Source organism: Phoenix dactylifera, chromosome 3 (assembly GCF_051530095.1).
Source record: "Phoenix dactylifera cultivar Ajwa chromosome 3, Ajwa_hap1_PhDact_Kaust_v1.1, whole genome shotgun sequence".
Taxonomy (NCBI): Eukaryota; Viridiplantae; Streptophyta; class Magnoliopsida; order Arecales; family Arecaceae; genus Phoenix; species Phoenix dactylifera.
In genome coordinates, this window is record NC_143192.1 from 40,835,893 (window position 1) to 40,860,056 (window position 24,164).

The 24,164-nt window shown below is 39.2% G+C and overlaps 4 protein-coding genes across 4 annotated transcripts; 1 reads left to right on the forward strand and 3 right to left on the reverse strand.

The window, feature by feature from the left end:
• Positions 1-1,964: 1,964 nt before the first annotated feature.
• Positions 1,965-5,074, reverse strand: LOC103720392 (peroxidase 5-like). The gene is made up of 4 exons (XM_039115497.3): positions 4,756-5,074; positions 4,435-4,623; positions 3,443-3,608; positions 1,965-2,616 (listed from the first exon to the last, which is right to left on the reverse strand). The coding sequence occupies exons 1-4, from the start codon at positions 4,963-4,965 to the stop codon at positions 2,207-2,209; spliced, it is 975 nt and encodes a 324-aa protein (XP_038971425.3). The 5' UTR covers positions 4,966-5,074; the 3' UTR covers positions 1,965-2,206.
• Positions 5,075-6,889: 1,815 nt separating this feature from the next.
• On the reverse strand, positions 6,890-8,825 carry LOC103720374 (peroxidase 5-like). The gene is made up of 4 exons (XM_008810045.5): positions 8,559-8,825; positions 8,074-8,265; positions 7,666-7,831; positions 6,890-7,568 (listed from the first exon to the last, which is right to left on the reverse strand). Exons 1-4 carry the CDS (start codon positions 8,775-8,777, stop codon positions 7,150-7,152), a joined length of 996 nt encoding a protein of 331 aa, XP_008808267.2. The 5' UTR covers positions 8,778-8,825; the 3' UTR covers positions 6,890-7,149.
• Positions 8,826-13,008: 4,183 nt separating this feature from the next.
• LOC103720376 (peroxidase 5-like) lies at positions 13,009-15,624 on the reverse strand. The gene is made up of 4 exons (XM_008810046.6): positions 15,364-15,624; positions 15,043-15,231; positions 14,471-14,636; positions 13,009-13,665 (listed from the first exon to the last, which is right to left on the reverse strand). The coding sequence occupies exons 1-4, from the start codon at positions 15,571-15,573 to the stop codon at positions 13,256-13,258; spliced, it is 975 nt and encodes a 324-aa protein (XP_008808268.1). The 5' UTR covers positions 15,574-15,624; the 3' UTR covers positions 13,009-13,255.
• Positions 15,625-19,539: 3,915 nt separating this feature from the next.
• LOC103720377 (nascent polypeptide-associated complex subunit alpha-like protein 2) lies at positions 19,540-23,791 on the forward strand. Its single transcript, XM_008810047.5, has 4 exons — positions 19,540-19,735; positions 19,833-19,914; positions 22,410-22,543; positions 23,228-23,791. Exons 1-4 carry the CDS (start codon positions 19,619-19,621, stop codon positions 23,570-23,572), a joined length of 678 nt encoding a protein of 225 aa, XP_008808269.1. The 5' UTR covers positions 19,540-19,618; the 3' UTR covers positions 23,573-23,791.
• Positions 23,792-24,164: the final 373 nt, after the last annotated feature.

The window sequence follows — 24,164 nt, forward strand, 5'->3', positions numbered from 1 at the left end:
GAAAGTTTATTTTAGAATCCAAGGTCTAGGTCACTACTTTTAGTTGATAGTTTTGGATTGGGCTAAGTAGCCTATGCCCGATTTGACTTCGAACCAAGTCGACAATTTTCTACACAAGCCTAAGCCTAAACATCACATGGATGAACAACATCATGGTCCCACCACCACCAAACCTTGGTTTCGGTGGTACCACCACTTGCCATTTGAGCAACAGGTCGAGGGTTTGACTCCAAAACCGTCCTCAAGGATGAGATGGGAGTAAGAGGAGAAGGGCACGGATTAGTTTTTTCTATCACACACGCCAAATTAATGAAGTCCCAGCTCATGTGCTAGTTTGAAAACTGAGTTTGCATGACGGCGACAGAAATCATATACGTTCATCCATTAGATAGGCTCCATATCATGATACAACCAATTTAAACTTGAACCGAGCTGAGTTCGAACTCAAATTCAAGTTTGATTTAAGTTTTGTTCAAATTTGAATTAATATTTAATAGGTCCTAAATTAAATAAACATCCAATTAAGGTTCATGAAATGGCCCTAACACCATTGACCTCTGGAGATATATATATGTGAGTGTATGTGTACGTTTGTGTGTGTCTCTCTCTCTCTCTCTCTCTCTCTCTCTCTCTCTCTCTATATATATATATATATATATATATATATATATGTATGTATGTATGTATGTATGTATGTATGTATGTATGTATGTATGTATGTGTGTGTGTGTGTGTGTACCAATACATGTATGCATAAGCCTAACCAAGCTAAGCTTAATCGACTATAGTCTACATTAGGCTCGGCTGGAAATCAATTTTGGGCCTAGATTTCATGTTGAGCTTGAGTTATTCAAATTACCTGAAACCCCTATAGATGGCTTCTCTATTTAAGAGCTATCAAAAGTATGAAGTATATATACTATGTATTATTCTTTTCATTAGAAACTACGACTTTGGTGGATTCTTTTTCTGTTATTTCTGGGTCTCTTTTTTTGTTGTTGTTGTTGTCGATCCACCTGCTTTACAAAACCGCTTAGGTCTCCTTTGTATGGAGTCCTTGTGTCTATACGAAACAGCTACCAACATGTTGCATGGCTAAGTATAGCTACTGCCAGGTTAATAATTCCTCCTTACGGAATTTTTTCTTTTGCAGCAGTGTGCTATAGTTACAACCTAGCTATATGGTGCTAGAAATTTCTTACTAAAGTACCAAGGAGACGTACATAAAGACAAATGTTTGGCATCAGTTCGAGCATAGGATGCCCACATGAACGTGACTCCAGCAGGACTGATTGAAAGGATTGATGATGCAACTGTAATTTGATTGACTTCATCTTAGGTAGTTCTTATTACCGTAAACCTCTAAAATTTAAATTATTTGTTTTCTTCCATCCACCTTTGCACCATTTTAAATCATTGCCATTTTTTGATTTGAATTTGCTTTCCCATGCCATTGTTTAGTGGTCTCCATTGCATTGAAATCTAACGGACGAATTTTGATGGATGCAACATTCATTCACTTTCACAAGCATGTTTCATCATGCAAGATAAGGGCAAAAGATGAGAAATGATAGGAACAAGGAAAAGTAAACATTCCATATCAACTTTCCCCAACAAAACCCAACATGACAAGCTTTTATAGAGAGCTTTTCCTCTTAATCATCAATAGCGGCCAACCCTAGTCCTGAAGTTACAATAGAAGAAACCTTCTAGCATACTACCTAATGCCTATCAACCGGGCATCAAATTAATTACATCCTATAACCAAAAGACTTCCAGATTAAGATGCAAAACCCCCAAAAAACCTTTCAATAGCCTTTCGACAAAACGCAAATAAATCAACCAAAATGAACCAAATTTATTTGGGCCAGTCTGTCCTAGCTAGTGAAAATTTAGACATTTCTCAACACGTCCAATTCCCGAAAGCTCTTGACAAAAAAACCGAACTATGCTGGGCCATTAGCTATTATTCAAGTTGGTCATATTTCTTTGTCAATCATTTTACAGCTCGTCCATTGCATCATTATTTTTGATGCAAAACACCCCTACACCGACACCAATATATAAAAGACCATACATATCTTATATTTTGCATAGGATTAATCCATCCACATGGACTTGTATTATCAAGCCAACAGAAAACTAAACCGTCATTCTCTCTCTCTCTTTTTCCTATTGTGGGGGATAAAAAAGCAATTGGTACTCCTTAGTTGATAGCCCTGCAATTGAGACGTATCTCTCCATTGCTTCCGGTGAGGACACCAACCTGACCCATTGCCACCATGGCTGTAGCAAACTTGTTCTGCCAGAGCAAGGAATTGGCAGCATTCTGCTTCACGTGACTCGCGGTCGCAGCTTTCGATAGGAGGGTTTGATCTGATGTGAACAAGCCTCGATTCACAAGAATGTCATTATAGTAGTTGGTGTCCACGATGTTTGGGCTAGGAGGGTCCATTGGGACGACCAAGTTCGAGTTGGTGCTCCCCTGGGGGCATTGCTTCTTTAGTTGTGCAGCGTAAGTTGCATCCAAGCTTGGATCTTGTTTCACGGTAGTGTTGAAGTTATAGAGTCTATTGCTGAAGGAGCTACAGTGAGATCGGCCAATAGTATGTGCCCCTACAAAGGCAGATCAACCATAAGCTAATGTTAAAATTTTACTAGGTAAATCCTTTATCTTGGGATGATTGAAGATTATTATGAATGTAGACCGATGATCAAAGTAGATCCCTTTTACTAATTCTTGAATAATTGGAGATTAAAGTTTTACTTCACTAGTCAAAATAACAAATTGTTTTTGCATATTAGCCCTTACAATCTTTTCAATTTACATGTCAATTCCTTAATTCTTTAAATGCACATATTAGTCCCTGAATTGTGTAATCCATTGTATATATATGGCTCTTTACAATATAGTTAACCGTAAGTTTGGATAAATATTTGTGGAATATGTCCTAACTAAGTTTATGTTATTAATGGTCTGAATTTTCTAGGCCATCTTACCTTTAGTTCACACGATGATTTTATAGTTTACCCACACTAATCAATCATATATTTTTGATTTAAGTTTGAGTCTCCATAATTCCTTTTGATTTACAAAGTAGTCATTATAAATACATGGTTCCTTATATGTACAAGTTAGTAACGGCAAGAATCAACTATATCCCTCTGTAAAAGGTAGAGAGGGAGACCTAAGCCGACATTCCAATTAACCATGATATAGTAGGAAAAACCTAAATAACAATCTAAATTATGTTTTGGAAATTGGAACAATATTATTGTGCGCCTATGAATCATTCATGCTTTCATGCACATGTGCATTCATACAAACCAATTTTTATTGGATTCAGTAACGAGATTGGGGCAAGTCTAGTTTATAAGTTAGTGTACAGCTACCTAGGGAGATTCAAATCCAACCCATGATGAGTCAGTGACCGGGCCTTACCGGAGAGGGTGACCATTTGATCCTGGGTGAGCCCTTTAGCTTGAAAGCTCTGGGTGAGCTGATCAACGTTAAAGCTTGGAGCTGGCAAATTAGCGAATGTGTCTGACGCCAATGAGACTCTTCCATCTCTTCTTCCAGCCGGGACCTGATACGAGATCCCTCCAGTCTGCACAAGAAAGCAAAGAGACCCAATTCAAACCCAATAGACCTGATAAAAAACATGAGCCTTTTTGGATTTGGAACCTTAAATTCCCAATTCAAACCCAAATAGACCTGAACCGATGCGAAGCTAGCATACAATATATTTCAAAATCCTCCTTGAATATAAAAATTTAGCCAAATATTTTGTGAATAATTTACATTGTTGATTATAATTATATGTGGTCATCAACCAAATTTTATCAAAATATATTTTTTGATATTGTTTACATATTGGTTACAATTATTTTATTGTTTAATACGTTTATAACATAATTATATGTGATTATTTTTGACCCACTTTGATCCCAAAAATTTGGTAGCTAGATTGATAAAAATACTACTAAATCTGACCTGATCCAATCCAAAATGAACTAAATATTTAGGCTTGGATCGATTTTTTGACCTGATTAAAATATGGATTGGATTTCGAACTATTTGTCCTTGATCCAATCCAACTCGCTTGCAGCCCTAACCACAACACAATGACTTTACCAACTGTTCTTTGGTCGCTTGCATGAGTTAATTTACATGGTCGAATTCCATGTTAAATATTTCTAAGACAAGGAATAGTCATTAACTCTCAAGGGATAACTCGGTCGTCCCATCTATTTCCATTTTAGAAAGCCATTCAGCAGGGATGGTGCATGCGTGGCATCAATTTTTTATTTTCTGCATTGTGATGTTTAAACAAAGGTGTGAGCGATCCATCTTCACTGAAAAAGCGAACGCATTTAGTACCAAAGAGCTTGCTCTAGTTTATTGACGAGACAAGTTATGGTATATAGGATTACCAGTGCTATGCTATCCCTCGCTGCAAAAGCAAGTATATCGGCACATGAAACCACTCCATTGCATGTAGCTTCCAACAGGGCCTTAGCACTGTCAATGACTTCAAACCCTCGGAGGCTGGTGTTGATCGAAGAATCCTTCTCTGCAGTGTTGGTTGAAGTTGAGTCTATGAGAACGGACCCATCGCAGCCCTGCATAATGAAACAAGAGAATAATGGCGTACTTCTTATCAACTTCCAAATTGCATACTATTGTAATATTATTATAATGATCAAGGACCGAGGAAGGTGGTAGGCATGAACAAAGAGCTCAAGTTAGCTTACTCTAACGAAGCAGTCGTGGAAGTGCAGTCTCACAAGTCCAGCAGCCAGACCGATATTACTAGCGACTGCCTTCGTAACCAGCAGCTTCACAATAAGCTCAGCCTGAGGACATGTGGCGTCATAAAACCCCACTTCAAGCTGAGCCTCCAGCTGAGAACTCAAGCACAAAACCACCATAACTGCTAACACTATCTCTCCCCCAGACCCCATCTCTCTCTCTCTCTCTTTCTCTATTCGAACTCAAGTCTTACTTTGCCACTAACGAAGCTTCACCATATGCCTATTTATAGCTCAAAGATACTGGATTCATTAGGCGCTGGGCATCATAAGGGGAATGGTGGCATGTGGGAAACACGCTGGGATCGCGGCTCACTTGACGGGTGGGTGTGGAAAAGGCCTTCCATGCGGGCACAAGACGACGCTCGGCGTATTGTGAGATGGGTCCATAATGTTAATAAACATTGAACACAATTGCACTTAGTGAAGTGGAACAAAGGAGAGGAGGAGGTGGTCAATATATATATATATAAGCGGCAACGTCGACGTTGGTGGAAACCACCATGTATATAGAGGCTGTTATCATAGGGATGGATCGATAAAGGGATACTAAAATAAGACAGCTCGGCGACGTTGCTGCAAGGCGCGTCAATTAGCGACCGCGATTGTAGGCCATGCTTCCAGCGTGAGGTTTGACTGGTTGAGTACCGGGTATTCGATGGTGGATTTGGCGGAGAGAGGTGGTGAAATAGTTTGACTGCTGGTAGGGTCAGTACAAGGTGGCAAGTTGGACTTAAGGTGACGTTCGTGGAATCTTTTGCACTTGGGTTGGCGCATGCTCGGAGGTGAGCATGCAAACTGTGAAGATGGGCCCTGGAGATGGACGGACTTCTGCGTGCCACCGTAGCTGATGGAATATCATGCTCTAGAGAGGCGTGGAGGTTTTGTTTTGATTCGGAATTTCGCATTTTTATGAGAATAGGATTGCCACAACAAGGAATCCAGCGGTGCTGAAGCTACAGCAGATGTCCACGATTGCCAACTGGACCGATCTCAGCAAAACATCCTAGTCTTCTCTTTTTTTTTCTTTTTTTTTTCTTTTTTCATTTTTTTTTTGTGCTAGAATGGAAGTATCATACATAATTTGTATGGATTCTAACTTGTGTTGTGCAAAGATCCTGGACCATTCCCTTTATATATAGAGAAGATCTCACGACTAGCCTAGCCACAAAGGCAGGCCTTTCCAACGGTTGGCTTGATAAAATCTTGTAATTAAGCATAATTAAAAACCAAAATAAACATCAAATAATGCTAGAATATATGAGTCAAAATAATCAAAACCATAAGATTGGCTTCTACAAGGGTAGCCAGCCCACCTGCACTCACGAGGCATCGTGAAGCCTAGCATGGCTGGCGGACACCAGCTGAATGCTTGTGCATGCATAGGAGGGTACGTAGCAGCCCAAAAGGCTCACATATCCGATTATGTTCCATTGGTAAGAAATATCTCAAATGCAACCTGTCTTCCATTAATTTTTCCAATATGGAACTAAAATTTAATATTGAACTGGAAGTGAAATAAAGGTTTAAATGCTTCAACTTTTCCAACCAAAAAATTCAAAAAAAAATCATAAATAATTAAAAATTGCCCAGCATTCTCCTATAAAAATTCAGCTGCAGATGCCCAAACAATAATAAATATAACCAGCGAAGGAGCAATAATAAGCTTGGTCTTCAATCAAGTTTTTTGTGTTTAGATTTTAATAACTCATGAATACAATACGAATCAATTAGGACTTAAGCAGATTAACACTATTATGTCCTCGCAGCAGTAGCTTAATTTCATGACAGTTGAAAGGTTAGCCTAAACTCATAGTCTCGTCCTCACGACTTCTCCCAAGTGCTTCTAGGATTCTTATGGCCTAGTTTCTCGTAGGCAGGAAAGTTTAATTTGAAACCATTAATAGTGCATGCCCCTCATTCATGCCTAAATTTCACACTTAACTAAAGCTAGATCCACGAAGAGCGTGAAACTTACAATCAATGGTATGAGTGAAGTTCGGTGTTTTACTCAAATTGCCCCTCATTTTATTTTTTCTTTAATATTTTAAAAATAACAATTATGTAATCACTATAATAATACGAATGAGAAGGATTCAGGCCTCTTATTGCAACATAAAAACAACAACGTCGATGGCTTTGTACTACATAGAAAAACATGTCTTCCGACATCATTATTACCCATCATTATTAGTCCTCACATCGCTCAATTAAAGATTCAAAGTAAATGCTGAAAAATTAACTAAAACACATATAACTTCAAAACACTCGCAACTGTTACTAAATAGCCAAGATACTAAAGAACGTCAGGCACCGTGGAGTAGTGCATGCATGCGGTCAATAGAATCCGTTCACGACCCTACAGTTGCACCTTATCTCTCCCTCGCTTCCAGTGAGGACTCCAATCTTGCCCATCTTTCTCATTGCTTTTCCGAACTTCTTCTGGAAGCCCAACCAGTCGGCTGCATTCTGCCTCACCTTAGCTGCCGTCGCCGGGGTTGACATCAAGGTCTGGTCGGAAGTGAACAGACCACGGTTCGCTAAGATATTGCTATAATAGCTGGTGTCAAACGTGTTTGGGCTGTTTGGATCCATTGGCACCACCTGGTTTGCACCACTGCTCGTATTCGGGCACTCTTGCTTTAGTTGGCCTGCATACGCCGGGTCCAAGCTCGGGTCCTGGCTGAAGGTTGAGTTGAAATTGTCGAGTCTGTTGCTGAAGGAGCTGCAGTGAGACCGGCCAATTGTATGTGCTCCTATAAAAAGCATTTACAAGAATTTAGATAATTATTCTCCTTTCGAGCTTTAGCAGTCACCGCGGTATTGGGAAAGTGTGTGCTTCTAATACGATACCTGAGAGGAATATCATCTCATCCTGGCTCAACCCTTTTTGAGCAAAGCTTTGAGTGAGTTGGTTGAGGTCAAACGACGGAGGAGGGAGATTTGTCAACGTCTCATTTGCAATCGAAACCTTTCCATCTCTTCGGCCTGCAAGGACTTTGTAGAAAAATCCTCCAGTCTGTGCAAGATGAGATATGAAGTAATCAAAGTTACAAGCTTTTACATGTGTAGGCTCCGTGTCCTAAGTTAGCTGGCCAGCTAAACGTTTATTGTTTGCGATCATACTCTTGCGGAAATTTTACGTTCCGTTCTATCGTTACTGAAGTTTTAGGAATGTTAATATGCCTGCTAGAATCAAGGCTTGTGTTGATAGGTGTATATATATAGGATTGACAAACTGAGGAAGTGAAGCGAACCTACCAGCACGACAGCATCTCTGGCTGCAAACGCGAGTATATCAGCGCATGAAACCGTTCTCTTGCACTCTGCCTCCAATCTTTTCTTGGCATTGTCGATGATTTCAAACCCTACCATGCTCGGATTGTTTGGTGGTGCATCCTTCTCCGCCATGTTATTTGGCGTTGAATCAATGAGAATTGACCCATCACAACCCTAACATCATAGCATCCCAATGTCATTTATTAAATACATAGGTGACAGTAATTAGTTGTTCCCCCAATACAGAACTAGCCACAATGCAAGAAGATATAAGAGGCATTAGAACCCAGTTTTAATTCCACGTAAAACACAGATTAAGGACGTTAGAAGGCAAGCTAGCACAGCATTTTTTGTTAAACGTCTACTGTAGCTGAGAATTCCACCATATTACCAAGAGAAGTCATTTTATAATAAGGCAAGAAAGAGAGAGAAACCAAGTAGCAAAGAGAGAAGCTCAGGGAACCAACCCTAACGAAGCAATCATGAAAGTGCATCCTCACAAGAGCGGCAGCGAAGCCAATGTTGCCGGCCACAGCCTTCTTAACCTCGTCCATAACAACGAACTCAGCTTGAGGGCAAGTCTTGTCATAGTAGCCCATATGGAGCTGAGCTTCTAATTTGGTGGCACTCATGCACAAGGCCACCACAAAGGCTACCAACACCTCTCCTCCCCTTCCAAAAGCCATGGCTATCTCCTCTACCTATCTCACTCCGACTACGAACTTGGTATGATCATGGCCTGCATTGAATGACCATTTATAAGGAAAGAACGCCAGAGAATTAAGTTCCGTTATTTTACTCATTGAGCTGATTATTTAGCGAGCGAGGCCATGTGAAGAGAGCTGGAGCCGGATGGTGGTTGGGGCCAAATGGTGGTGCCAAGTGGATCGGCTCATCCAAATGAAGAATTAAGTAGCTGAACCTCTACGTATAAAATAGTGGCAAGGCGTGTGGTGGTGTAGGGAGGACAACAAATATTATATATTTCGGTCTTGCTCGCCGACTTAGGCTGAGCTTTTGCATGCAATGAATAGAGGAAGAAAGAAAAGGAGGGGAAAACGAGAAACTAGAGGCTGAAGTCGGAAAACCAGAGGCAGCCAGTTGTCAAACCTGACCATTCGATCAAAGGATGGTGGATGGATCCATGAATATTTAAAACACCACAACGATTTCTACCACTTTCAATGTAAGACTATTCATCAACATCCACTCTGATCACTTGGAATTCGATGGGCGGTAAGTGCACGGAGGTATGAAAAGGTAAGAGGATTGTAGGTTCCGATGTTATGATGGAGTCCAACTGAAAAACTCGGATAGGTAGCTAACCGGTCCATGATTAATACTGGAACGCCACATGGGTTGCTACTACTTTTGTTGGGAGATCTTTCCTAACCCAGCAAACTACTTTGCTCCACCGAGAAGCTTCAAGCTATCGAATCAATTACCTGTCCCATTATAAGTGATAAGCTAGAAATAATTAAGGATCGAGTTTAGGACCTCCTTAGTTCAGTTCAACCATGGAGTTGCAATTCTCAATCACCCACCGTTTGTATATCACATACTGCTCTATAATTGATAATTAGATCTCTCTATTTCGATTGAAAACAAGGAAGAATCCAATTTTCTACCGAATCAAACTAGATCCGATTCAAAGTGTTGTTCAAAAGATTGAAATGATATAGGATCATCACCTTTGAAGGTGCACGGCTAAATAAAGTGCTTTCTATGAGGTTCTGCTTAAATGTGTATTTGTTTCGCATCCTGTGCGCACCTAAAAAGCCTTAGATATTTAAACAAGGTCAAGGTTTTTTAATTAATAATTTTTTAGCTTTTTTTGGTAAGATCCACAATGGATACAGATGATAATAGAGCCAACTCTCTAACTCATATGGACCAGGAGATATTATAATACAAACATCTTTGGTGTTAACCATCGGTCAATCATGATTCTGTGGGCATCTTAAACAAACATGGAGAGTGTGCAGCTGATGATATCTAAAATGCACTAAGTGTGCAGTCCACGAGTAAAAAATGGTTTATCATATTATTAGGTTTTATTACTCTTCCATTCTAAGTCTTAGACGCGGGTAGCGTGTAGCAAAAGATACTCGAGATATATCAGGCTGTTCAGCAAACCATAGAACAAACTTAAATCATATATGTTAAAATAATACCACAAAAGTCATAGAGGCCAGCAGAGAGGAGATGGTCTTGATTTGTGGCAAATTTTATTCCATTAAAATAATCCATGATAGATTGCCCATCACTACTCTCTTTTTTTCTTCTTTTTTTCTTTTTTTTTTTTGGGTAAATGTAGCAATTTATATAGCTCTAGCTTGAGAACATCCTACCAAATCACTGGAAAATAAAGAGTACAAAGGAGAGGAAATCTCTCTTATAGATTCCGGCGCATAATATTGCCGGCGAAACAACTAGCAACCAGTACCAGCTGTTTCCGACCAATTGTGCTGATCGGGCTATGACTGCATGGCTCACACACTTGAGTAGGTATTTCGTTTCATCCCTAATCCAAACAGAGATCATGATAAGATTCTATTTTTTTCTGAAGAAAAAAAAAACGTGAAGGAACCGGATTTTGTGTCGACTGAAGGTGTTCCGGCCGTAGTCTTGCAGCATGTCACCTTTTTACTTCAATACTTTATTCAATAGTTTTTACAAGACAATCCTAATTTAATTAATAATTGAGAGTACTTTACGAGGAACGTGGTCATGTTTGACATCAACCATATCTTCCAAGCATGATCCGTAATCGAGCACTATAACTATTTGAGTTAGTCAAGATCGGAATAAAGCACCTCAGCATGGTCGCTTAAATATTTTGTAAGCAAATGGTGAAGGAATCCTGCTCTTTTATTCTTCGACAGACTCTCCCTAGGTTGTTCATTGCACCATCGCTTTGAAAGCTTCAATAGGTTGACATTGACTTTATACGTACGTCAGGATAGCATTTTATGGCCAGCAATCTACACTTTGAGCAAGAAAAAGAAAAAGGGGACAAAAAAAATAAAAGGACAGTACTATGTACCATGTTGGTTTGACAACGGAGCTTTATTATGCCTAAACTAGAGAGGCACGACTCAGATTAAGCAACTTGGCTGGGAAAATACCCACCAAGGCCCGACCCAATCAGTAAAATCAACTGATTCCGAGCCTCACTCAGCAACCTAAACCCAAGCAGTCTTCAAAATGTCAACCCATACCAAATCTGGGACTGGGTTTGATTGACACACTTCGATCCCAAAAGTTTAAAAAGTTCTAATTAACCACCAAAACTTCATTTCGTTGCAATGTGACCCAGCAGTCTATCTGAATCCAGACATCGTTAACATAGCGAGAAAAAAGACCAAAATAATCTGGATTTAGAGGAGATGGACCGTAGCTTTCAGGCAATCTCAAAGCATTCTATCGTCTATGATTCATCCACTAGCATAGATTTTAAAGCGCTCTATCCTCGATCACAAAGCATTGTCCTTTATCATCCATCCGTCCGCACAGATCTTAAAAGGCTTTATCTCTATTATCCATCTACCTGCACAAATCTCAAACCGCTCCATCCTCTCTCATCCATCTATCTGCATACATCTTCAAGCACTCCATCTTTTATAATATCTATCCTCATGTAGATATCTCAAAGTACTTGGTTCTTCTATCATCCAACCATCTACATAGATTTCAAAGGGTTTCAACATCTGCAATCCATTCATCTACAAAAATCTCAAAGCACACCCATTCTGTATCATCTATCCGCTTGCGTAGATCTCAAAGCATGCAATTCTTTGTCATCCATCTGTCTGCACACAACTCAAAGTGCTCGATCCTTTATTATTTATCCACCTATATGTATGTATATATGTATGTAAGTGTGTGTCTATACATACATACATACATACATGCATGCATGCATGCATATATTTATATATATACATGGACTATGCATGTGTGCATGAGCCTAACCAAGCTTAGCTTAATAGTCTACTTTTGCTTCAACTTGAAATTAACTTTGAGCCTAACCAACATATTGCATGGCTAGGTATAATTACCGCGAGGCTCACAAGTCCTACTAATAGATTTTTTTTCTTTTGTAGTGCGTGATATAGTTACAGCCTATATGGTGCTAGAAATTTCTTAGCAAAGTACCAAGGAGACGTACACAGAGACATTTGGCGTCAGTTCAAGCATAGGAATGTGACTCCAGCAGGACTGATTAATTGAAAGGATTGATGATGCAACTATAATTTGATTGACTTCATCTTATTCTTCTAAACCTCAAAAATTCAAATTATTTGTTTTCTTCTATCTACCTTTGCGCCCATTTAAATTTATTTATTTGATGATTCACTATCTATAAAAAGATATTATACAGCATCATTGCCATTTTTTGATTTGAATTTCCTTTCCCATATCATTGTTTGGTCTCTATTGCATTGAAATCTAATGTACGCATTTTGATGGATGCAACATTCATTCACTTTCACATGTGTTTCATCATGCAAGATAAGGGCAAAAGATGAGAAATGATGAGAACAAGGAAAAGTAAAGATCCCACATCAACCTTCCCCAACAAAACCCAACATGACAAGCTTTTATAGAGCCTTTTCCTCTTAATCATCAATAGCGGCCAAATTTAGTCCTGAAATTACTATAGAAGAAACTTTCTAGCATACTACCTAATGCCTATCAACCGGGCATCAGATTACATGCTATAACCAAAAGACTTCCAGATTAAGATGCAAAACCCCCAAAAAACCTTTCAATAGCCTTTCGGCAAAACACAAATAAATCAACCAAAATGAACCAAATTTATTTGGGCCAGTCTGTCCTAGTGAAAATTTACACATTTCTCAATGCATCCATCTCTGGAAAGCCCTTTGACAAAAACCCAATTATGCGGAGCCATTAGCCATTATGCAAGGTGGTCATATTTCTTTATTAATCATTTTACAGCACCTCCATTGCATCATTATTTTTCATGCAAAACACCCCTACATTGAAGCCAACATATAAAAGACCATACATATCTTATATTTTGCATAGGATTAATCCATGAACATGGACTCTTATTATCAAGCCAACAGAGAACTAAACTGTCATTCTCTCTCTCTTTTTTTCCTATTGTGGGGGATAAAAAAGCAATTGGCACTCCTTAGTTGATGGCCCTGCAATTGAGACGTATCTCTCCATTGCTTCCGGTGAGGACACCAACCTGACCCATTGCCACCATGGCTGCAGCAAACTTGTTCTGCCAGAGTAAGGAGTTGGCAGCATTCTGCGTCACATGGCTCGCGGTCGCAGCTTCCGATAGGAGGGTTTGATCTGATGTGAACAAGCCTCGATTCACAAGGATGTCATTATAGTAGCTGGTGTCCACGATGTTTGGGCTAGGAGGGTCCATTGGGACAACCAGGTTCGGGTTGGTGCTCCCCTGGGGGCATTGCTGCTTCAGTTGTGCAGCATAAGTTGCATCCAAGCTTGGATCTTGTTTCACGGTAGTATTGAAGTTATAGAGTCTATTGCTGAAGGAGCTACAGTGAGATCGGCCAATAGTATGTGCCCCTACAAATGCAGATCAACCATAAGCCAATGTTAAATTTTTACTAGGTAAATCCTTTTATCATAGGATGATTGAAGATTATTATGAATGTAGACCGATGATCAAAGTAGATCCCTTTTACTAATTCTTGAATAATTGGAGATTAAAGTTTTACTCCACCAGTCAAAGTAACAAGAAATTTTTGATATTAGCCCTTACAGTCTTTTCAATTTACATGTCAATTCCTTAATTCTGTAAATGCATATATTAGTCCCTGAAATTATGTAATCTGTATATGGCTCTTTACCAATATAGTTAACCATAAGTTTGGACAAATATTTGTGGAATATGCTCTAACTAAGTTTATGTTATTAATGGTCTGAATTATCTAGGCCATCTTGCCTTTAGCTTACACGGTGATTTTATAGTTTACCCACACTAGTCAATCATATATTTTTGATTTAAGTTTGAGTCTCCCTAATTCCTTTTAATTTACAAAGTAGTCATTATAAATATATAGTTCCTATATGTACAAGTTAGTAACGGCAAGAATCAACTATATCCCTTTGTAAAAGATAGAGAGGGAGACCTAAGTCGAAATTCCAATTAGCCATGATCTAGTAGGAAAAACCTAAACAACAATCTAAATTATGTTTTGGAAATTGGAACATTATTGTGCGCCTATGAATCATTCATGCTTTCATGCACATGTGCATTCATACGAACCAATTTTATTGGGCTTGGTAACTAGATTGGGGCATTATAAGGTGGTGTACAGCTACCTAGGGAGATTCAAATCCAACCCATGAGTCAGTGACCGGGCCTTACCGGAGAGGGTGACCATTTGATCCTGGGTGAGCCCTTTAACTTGAAAGCTCTGGGTGAGCTGATCAACGTTAGAGCTTGGAGCTGGCAAATTAGCGAATGTGTCTGACGCCAATGAGACTCTTCCATCTCTTCTTCCAGCCGGGACCTGATACGAGATCCCTCCAGTCTGCACAAGAAAGCAAAGAGATAAAGTCTAATTTGGACAAGTTTTCATTTAAAAAATCCGCCCATGATGTGCAGGACCCCCATGGGCTGTTCACAAGGAAGGCATGGGCCCAATCATGCTAGGGCGCCCATTAAGCACATAGTCATTGAGTTTTCAGTTCATGGTCAACCAATAGCATTCAGTATTGTCCAAAACCCAAGTGGCCTTCCTTTACCAATTTCAACCGATATTTGCCTTCTACCAAGTTGATGTACAAAGTTCCGAAACCCATATAACTAGGTTTAATTCCTGCTATGTCGGCAACCCTCCGTTATAAAATTGTATTTGTCTCTAATATATATATTCATACACACCAAAGAGATTGCTCTAGTATATTGACGACACAAGCTATGATATATAGGATTACCATTGCTATGCTATCCCTCGCAGCAAAAGCAAGTATATCGGCACATGAAACCACTCCATTGCATGTAGCTTCCAACTGGGCCTTAGCACTGTCTATGACTTCAAACCCTCGGAGGCTGGTGTTGATCGAAGAATCCTTCTCTGCAGTGTTGGTTGAAGTTGAGTCAATGAGAACGGACCCATCGCAGCCCTGCATAATGAAACAAGAAAATAATGACGTACTTTTTATCAACTTCCAAATTGCATACTATTGTAATATTATTATAAAGATCAAGGACCGAGGAAGGAGGTAGGCATGAACAAAGAGCACAAGTTAGCTTACTCTAACGAAGCAGTCGTGGAAGTGCATTCTCACAAGCCCAGCAGCCAGACCGATATTACTAGCAAGTGCCTTCGTAACCTGAAGCTTCACAATAGGCTCAGCCTGAGGACATGTGGTGCCATAAAACCCCACTTTAAGCTGAGCCTCCAGCTGAGAACTCAAGCACAAAACCACCAAAACTCCTAACACTATCTCTCCCCCAAACCCCATCTCTCCCTCTCTCTCTCTCTATTCCAACTCAAGTTCTTACTTTGCCACTAACGAAGCTTCACCATATGCCTATTTATAGCTCAAAGACACTGGATTCATTAGGCGCCGGGCATCATTCGGGGAAGGGTGGCATGTGGGAAACACGCTGGGAATCGCAGCTCAGTTGACGGGTGGGCTTGGAAAAGGCCTTCCATGCGGGCACAAGACGACGCTCGGCGCATTGTGAGATGGGTCCATAATGTTAATAAACATTGAACACAATTGCATGCACTTAGTGGAGTGGAGTGGAAGGAAGGAGAGGAGGTGGTCAATATATATATAAAAACGGCAACGTCGACGTAGGTGGATGCCACCATGCATGTATATAGAGGCTGTTACCATGGGGATGGGTCGATAAAGGGATATTAAAATAAGACGGAGCTCGGCGACGTTGCTGCATGGCGTCAATTAGCGACCGCGATTGTAGGCCATGCTTCCAGCGTGAGGTTTGACTGGTTGAGTACCGGGTATTCGATGGTAGATTTGGCAAAGGGAGGTGGCGACGAAATGGTTTGACTGCTGGTAGGGTCAGTACAAGGTGGCAAGTTGGACTTAAGGTGACGTACGTGGAATCTTTTGCCCTTGGGTCGGCGCAAGCTTGGAGGTGAGCCAAAAAACAGTGAAGATGGGCCCTGGAGATAGAAGGACTCGTCTCTGTGCCACTGTAGCTGATGGAATGTCATGCTCTAGAAAGGTGTAGAGGTTTTGTTTTGATTCGGAATTTCGCATTTTTATGAAAATAGGAACGCCAGGACCAGGAATCCTGCTGTGCTAAGGCTACAGCAGATATCCTTGCCAACTGGACCGATCTCAGCAAAACATCCTTCTTCTTTTCTTTTCTTTTCTTTTCTTTTCTTTTGAAGGGGGGATAAGATCCTCGGTTAACGCTCTAACTAGAGCGGCTACAGTACGTATATCTTTTCGAAAATACAAAAACACTACAAATTGGTGCATACGGTAGATTTTGATAAGGCCATATAGGCCCTTCGTTAGTGGTAATTAAGCATTAATGAAATAATAAAAATTATATGACAAACTAATTATAAATAAAATCTGAAATGTAATTTATGAGTAACAAACTGAAAATTGGAAGAACCAATATATGAGATGTGCTAGCATTGCCCTAAGACTAAGAGTAACAATCTAATGCTTCGGAGCTATAATTGGTCCTGATTCCATGCACCAAGCTCCTCCCATATGCAGCATAAGGATGTGGAAGGCTTTGCTCTAATTTAACTTCTTCAGTTGTCCAAAATCAATACTTTGAAAGTATACAAAATATGAGAAAAAGTAAGGTAGTAGATGTAGTAGAATTAGTAGAATGGCTATTGCAAGGAAAAAGAGAGAATTCTGATTTGTGTTTGTACTATAAAGTGCTTGGACCATGGCCTTTACATACGGCCGATCACAACCAGCCTGGCCATAATGTCCACTCCAATGGCCAGTGTGACGAATTTTGTAGCGTAAAAAACCAAAATAAATATCAAATAATTCTAGAATATTAAGTCAAAATAATTGAAAGCAGAAGATAGGCATCTAAAAGTGTGCACCCTCTTATCTATGATATCTACCATCTTGTGGGGGAGCTGGACTCCTTACGAGTCACGCATGTCTTTCAGAAGTCGAATAGTATGGCAGACTGGATCGCCTCATTTGCAGCATACTATTTTAGGGCCGTCCTATAGAAAGGTTTGGGGTAAATATCGATGGCACTAGAGCGTATTTTGCTTTGTGATTATTCTAAGTGTATTCACGGCTAATATAGTCCGGTCTACCAAAAAAAAAAAAAAAAAAAGTGTGGCCAGCCTGTCCTGCATTCATGAGGCATCAGCCAGCACAATGCATGTGCATCCATACGTGGAGAGTAGGCCAAAAGGCCCAAATATCCAATTAGAGCCCATCAGTTGGGAAGTATCAAATGCAATTTGTCTTGCATTAATTTTTCCTGTACGGGACTAGAATTTATTGAAGTAGATGAGAAATAAAGGTTTACATGGTCGAACTTTTCCAACTAAAAAAATCAGAAAAATATTAAATAATTAAATATTATCTAGCATTCCCCAATAAAAGTTCAAATATTAAAGTTGTAAAACCAATAAATATTACCTTTTCCAAGCAACCATACTGGCAATAAGTGAGGTGTCACTTGAAGTCTTGAACTTAAATCTCACTTAATACTGATTGTATCATTGACGAAGCTATCATGGGCTAGGCCTTCAACTAAGCTTGCATTCAGATTTTAACAACTCACTTTTACATTACAAATTAAAAGGGTCTCAAAGCATATTAGCACTATTATGTCCTTGCACTGGTACCTTGATTTTCTTGAGAGGTGATAGGTTTGCCCAGACCAATAGTTACGATCTTCACAACCATTTCTACATAAGAAAGTCCTATAGGGATACTTGTGGCCTAATATTTCGTAGACAATCTGCTTTCAAACCATTAGGAGTGCAAGGCAATTATAGAAAACTATGCTCACTAAAATGAGCATTAATCAATACAGGCGAATACATACGCTTGATATACTCATATGCACAAAATAGTGCTCTAACTGGACCATTGAACTAACATCATTCCCACCACATTGAATTTTTTTTACTGGATCTTCAATCATAGTGGTCAAGTATTCACTCTCAATGACCACATAATATATTTAGGCCCCGTTTGGCAGAGCTTTTGAAGAGACGGAAAACACTTTCTGATCCTCTCACTTTAGATGGAATAGGGGTGTTTGGTAAAAAAATCGGAAAGTTATTTTAGCTTTACTAGAAAGCTAAAATAGCTTTTTGGAAGATGATCTATTTTAGAGCTTCTCCAGAAAAGTACTTTTAGGCTCTGTCAGAAAACTGTTTTTGAGTTATAAATTATTTTTAAGACAAAATACCTATGATAAAATATAATAATTACAAAAAATGATAATATTAATATGTAATGATAATAATTATAATATTTATACCTTACTATTGCATTATACTATAGTTATAATATTATATTACATTATATCATAATACATTGATATATTATATTATATAATATCAAATTATGTTATATTATTATGCTATAGTATACAATATTATATTACTATATTATAATAATATTATATTGCATTACAATAATATTATAATATATTATATATTTTTGTATTAATATATATTATATTTTATTATGCTCTATTGTATAATACTATGCAACATCCTTTATGGTTATTTTGTCATACCAAAAATATTTTCTCAGTTTGTTTTCCAAATATATATTAAAATCTCACAGCACTTTAGAAATGTAGTTACCAAATAACAAATAATTTTTTATAAAAGCTCTATTTCTGAAAACTCTACTGCCAATAACTCTGCCAAACGGGGCCTTAAGCCCTATCTCTCCTCGATGATTCTAAAACTCTTCTCTTTGTATATGGACCTTTGCTCAACTAATCTATCAAGCTCTTTTGTGACCCAACAAATTCTAGTGATATCGCATAATATTTTTTCAGATATCTAACAAACTTATTTCTCAAACAGATATGGCGGTTTGTCTTTTGATTTCAATTTTTTTCTATTTATCAATTTAATTGCTGCTTTACTATCATAATGGATGGATAAAGGATGAATTTAGAAATGAAAGGAGGTTCTCACTCAACTTAGTTCTAATCCTAGGGGGAATGCAAACCTAAACTATCTTATAAAGCTTGATATCAAAAGCATTTAAACCAGGTCATGCGGTCATGATGTTATCCAACAAAACATTCACCAATCAAATATGTTTCTATATTAAATTCCCGACTCTTGGCGTGGATTCTAAAGCATCGCATGCGGCACACCGTATTGTGGTTAGCCTTCATCACCGCCCACTAAATGATACCTCGATACGTGATATAACATCGGTCACGTGCGACCCACGTGGCAAACAGGAGCAGCAGATAAAAGGGCTCCTTTTATGTGGACTACCCGTCGCCGCTCCTCTCCCTCTTAAGCCTCAGCCGCCGCCCATAAAGAGGAGAGCGAAGAAGATGCCGGGCCCCGTCGTCCAAGGAGAAGAAGAGCAACTCATCTCCTCCCTCAAAGAGGAGGAGGAGGAGCAGCGGCAACAAGATGAAGAAGAAGAGCAGCAGCAGCGACAGCAGCTGGTCTTCCACCGCCACAACTCCTCTTCATTCTCATCGTCTCTTAGTCGCCGGAATCAAAACTAGCAAATGGATTGATTTCTTTTTTCCCCCTTTCCAGGACGATGCTCCCGTCATCGAAGACGTCAAGGAGGACGAAGACGACGACGACGACGATGACGACGACGATGACGAAGCCCAAGGTCCCCCCCCCCGCTTTCTTCTCCTCCTTCATATATCTTTGTTTCTTTATTGGCTCTATTCTGTATTTCTTCTGTCTTCTTTCCACGTAAAACCCTAGTATTTTGGACGCCTGCTATTCGTCGCTGAAGATTGCATAGCTTTTTTCCCCCTTCTCATAGGAAATGGTCATTTAGCCCCTTCAGATTGTCTTTCATTCAAAGTTATTTCACGTCAAATTGCTAAGTTCGTGTATAACTCTTTCGGGAGTCTTGAAGGGTATCAAGAAGAGGAAGAATGGAACGGACATTTGTTTCGGTTGGAACTTCAGTTATTATTAATCGTGCTATATCAAATTTACATGTTGTTTGTGCATACAAACCCAAGGAGGTGATGGATTCACATTGTACGGAATTGATAGGGAAAAGACGCGCGCTTCTTTTCATTCAACCAGCTAGTTCTTTGATAGCCCTCTTATAGCCACTTAGCATCGCCTCGAGATAAATTAGCGACACCATCACTTATTTTTTTTAATTATCTCCTCTGATTTGTTACATATGTATATTGAGTTATTATAATTTATTACCTGTGAAGCATGAGTAATTACATTGTGTATGCACATAAATATGCTTCTGTTTTTTGTGGGATTTGAGTATGCTGTTAGCACGCCACCTAATTTATATAGATAGAAATGCCTATAAAAGAAATGACAACAAATACTTGAATTCCTGTTATTGCTCTTGAGGCATGAAGCCTTACAAAAACACTTCAACTGCTATCTAATAAGGATCCATTTGGTGAAGGATCAAGTACAAGGTCTCGTAACTTGATAAAGGAGAGTGCCTCAGAAGGTTTAATTTTTAAACAGCTCAATCCAGCGTTGAAAGCTAAGAGGCAATCTATTACACCTCTCATGCCTCATGTTGGAAACTTCTACAGAACCTTTTTGTAAGGGCATTCAGAAAACTCTTAGTGGACGAATTTTCATTTCCATCACAAACCCTCAATGCTTAATAAATACCAATCCTTGTTAGGATTTGGATTTTAGCGTTGCATGAGTTTTAATATTTTGGCCTCTTGTCTCATTTTTGTTCATCTTCGTTGATGTAAACTGTCATCTTGTCAGCATGGGTTGTTGTCATTGGTTATTCTTGCTCTATGGTGTGCAAGATTTCCCAAGTTTACTCTCCATGCTCTCTTTCTCACATTCTATTGATTGCAAATTGCAGCTGGACTCCTGGATTTTGTATGTGAGATCTTCTCTATACAGGATTATAATGGAAACCATGGCTTGGAAACTTAATTTCAATTTTGTTTTCTTCTAGACCAAATAACTTCCTGTTTTTAACAGTTTTAGAAGAAACAAAAAAAGGGAAAGGAAAAAAAAAGGACTAGTAAGCATAAGTTGTAGAAGAAGAAACAAAAAAGGGAAAGAAAGACAAGGAAAAGCTGGTAACTATGACAGAGGTTTGTTCCTTGTTGATCGCATGCTGAACGTAAATGACTCCACATCTTTGCAGATATATGAACTAGTTTGCACCACAAAATGTGTGCTGTATGATTTGCAAACTTAAAGTGTCATCAAGTGCATCCCAGAAAATTTTTAAGGGGAATCATAAGGCTTTTTGGGAAGTAATCTTATTCACCACACAACTGGAATGAGAGATCATTTTAGATGCTTAGGGCTGGCCATTAATTTTGGAAGATGTCTTTAGTGATGTTGAATAACTTAGTTCTTGTTTTGGCACAAGTTTAAGACTTTTGAAGTCAATACCATCAGTTGCATACTCCTCCTAGACTCAATGAGTATGTTTATGTAGTAGCCCTTGCATGGACAATTCGGGAATTTCAATTTCATCGCCTCCTTTCCTGTTGGTCCTTTAAATGCCTTCAAACATATTTACTTAGGCTGCTCGAATTCTGTTTGGTGCTGTCTTAGTGACAAGGAATAAGAAAACATGTCAATGGTCTGCGGCTGAAGTTCAGAATTTGAACTCACACAAATAACTTGATCGGATATGGCTTGATGAAAAAAGTGGCTGGAAATGGGGAATTGGTTTCATCTTTTGAAATGACTTGCTTGTGATCCTCAATCTCACCTTATTAATTCACCAAAAGTGCATCTCAACCTACTGTTCAAATTTTATGTAATATTTCCAATTGCATGTTCAAATAGTAGCCTCCCGTGGTAGTTTGCCAGCTGTTATGCTCGGCAGTTTCCTTCTTTGCCTTGTGTGCTGTGACCATCGGAAGAATGATGAGCTTGAGTATCAGTGTTCTACTATTATTTAAGGTATGTTAATCAATTACCTTCTGTTCAAGTTCAGCTTGCAGAATTCTTCTGTCAATCATCTTTACCAGACAAGATACTAGCAATTCTTTGCCTATAAAGAAGACGTGTTTTGTGACTGAAAGTCCATAATATGATCTGATTAGTAATAATCCACATGGATGCATTGTGTGATATATTTTTCTTGCTTTTCTCTGGAAGTAATCTTTTCCTTTGATCTCCACACAGGTGAACAAGGAGTAGGTGCAAATGACAGCTCCAAGCAGAGCAGGAGCGAGAAAAAGAGCCGCAAGGCAATGCTGAAGCTTGGGATGAAACCTATTACAGGTGTCAGCAGGGTTACCATTAAGAGAACCAAAAATGTAAGTAAATATCAATTCCTTCCAGAGTCTAATAAAATTTAAAACGGTTGGTGCTATAAACAACATACACATGTTCACATTCACAGGCATCAACAAACATTTATATGTATGAATGCATGCATGACGACTTGTAACAAATTAAGATTCAGTAATAAAATGGATGAGAAGCTTGTAGCATCCGATCAAATCTGCCTATTTTTGGACATAGGGTGAAGAGTTCACACATGAACCATCAAACTGGCCGTAAGGAACCTCTAAGTGGTGAGGAAATTTTTAATATGCATTTGAATTGATGCTCCTTTGGGTCACTTCAAAGCTGATATTATGTTACACAATTTAGTGAAACACTGCCACATATTTTCCATCAGTGCTACTGGGAGGATAAAACTTACATATTGTCAAAAACTCTACAAAGTAGTGTGAGAACATTGGATTGGAATTTTTTGGTTTATTCCATAAAATGGGAATATGATGTTAATCATGTGGGAGTTATGTAAAGAATTACATTGAGGCAACATAAAAGAATTGTCATAAGCAAATGGTAAATACCTCAAAATTATCATTTTAATAGGAGGTACCACATGACTATCATGAGAAAAGGCATATTTTCAATGGCATGCCCCTTTAGACATATTGTCATTTGTATCCAACCGCAATCTCTTATGTTTTGCTCGTCTACCTTAGATCTTGTTCATCATATCGAAACCTGATGTCTTCAAGAGCCCAAATTCTGAGACGTATGTCATGTTCGGTGAGGCAAAAATAGAGGACTTAAGCTCCCAGCTACAAACACAAGCTGCCCAGCAGTTCAGGATGCCGGACCTCAGCAGTGTTATGGCCAAGCCAGATGCATCCGCTGCTGCTGCACCAGCTGATGAGGATGAGGAGGAAATAGATGAGACTGGAGTGGAGCCTCGTGACATTGATCTTGTTATGACACAGGCTGGCGTGTCTAGAGGGAAGGCTGTTAAGGCTCTCAAGACCCACAATGGAGATATTGTCAGTGCCATCATGGAGCTCACTGCCTAACTGGCGCTACCTGTTTAGGTTCATTTCTGGTTGATGTCTTGTTGAAGTTTGCCGCATTTCCATCAGCAATGTGTTGGATACTTTTGCGAAGCATAAAATTAGTTGGTTTTGAAGCGAGATTTTTCAAGTTGTCTTAAATTTGCGCCCCATCAGGGCCTATGAAAACACTCCCATTGTGGCATTCTTTTCAACTTACATCATAATCTTTTCTGCTGCTAATCATGCTTTTGGATGTTTCTTGATGGGGTTTGGACTTCTGGAACAGACTCTGGCGTGCACTTCACTACCTGAAGTCTCCATTTGAACACTGGCAGCTAAGATTCGACCTCACGGGAATGAATCTAGGGCGATGCTGGGACCCTTGGGTTGGATTTTTTTGATCGTTAACATTTGCAGCCTTAGATCATACTGGAGCAGCTCCATCATCAGCTCGTGACATGCTCCTGCAAATTAACCCACTAGTCTGACTTGTACGAGCACGTTCAACTTAGCTGACATATAACAAAATCTACCCTGCAAATGTCATTCTGCCAACCCATAGGTCTCTACTTCGACATCATTTCAGGTTAGGTTACATATTAGACCTCACAAA